The sequence below is a fragment of the Pygoscelis adeliae genome, unplaced genomic scaffold (assembly GCF_000699105.1).
Source record: "Pygoscelis adeliae isolate BGI_AS28 unplaced genomic scaffold, ASM69910v1 Scaffold735, whole genome shotgun sequence".
In the NCBI taxonomy this organism is placed as follows: Eukaryota; Metazoa; Chordata; class Aves; order Sphenisciformes; family Spheniscidae; genus Pygoscelis; species Pygoscelis adeliae.
Genome location: NW_008824724.1, coordinates 2,540 through 3,033, shown reverse-complemented (window position 1 = coordinate 3,033; position 494 = coordinate 2,540). Strand labels below are relative to the sequence as shown.

At 64.8% G+C, this 494-nt stretch overlaps 1 protein-coding gene across 1 annotated transcript in view; it reads right to left on the bottom strand.

Moving 5' to 3' along the window:
- Nucleotides 1–98: 98 nt before the first annotated feature.
- AMPD2 (adenosine monophosphate deaminase 2) overlaps nt 99–494 on the bottom strand; it is a gene marked incomplete at its 5' end in the record, with an annotated part of 2,881 nt that continues 2,485 nt past the window's right edge. The window contains one exon of the mRNA XM_009323384.1: nt 99–431. Within this exon, the coding sequence (XP_009321659.1) occupies nt 216–431 (216 nt within the window). The remainder of the gene's footprint in view (nt 432–494) is intronic.

Here is a 494-nt window from a genome sequence, read left to right as displayed (position 1 = left end):
CCCCCAAAACTCAAAAAACAAGAAACAGAGAGAACCCAGCAAACCCCGACCACCCACGGTGGCACGCGCGGGACGCTGGGGACAGCAGCGGGGAGCGTCCCCTTCCCAGGGCAGGAGGTAGCAGGAGGGGGGACGGCGGCGAAGCCCTGGAGGGATGCGGGGTGGTGACAGCGAGGTCCCCGCAGGAGCTGGGGACAAGAGCCGCGGTGGGGGAGTCAGTGGGTGCCCAGGGTGGAGGTGATGGTGAGAGCGTCCTCCTCCTGGATGGTCTCCAGCTCCTCGCTCTGCACCGCCTGCGTGATGAGGGTCAGCTCCTGGCACAGCGTCTCGAAGCGGTAGCTGACGCGGATGTCGGGGACATTGGTACGACGGATGTCGTTACCCTCCGGACCCTCCTTCAGGTAGTGGGGACCCGCCAGTAGCTTCTTCACCTGGGGAGAAGAGCAAGGAGAAGCTCCCGCAACTGCCTTGCACCCTTGGGTGCTAGATCGGAA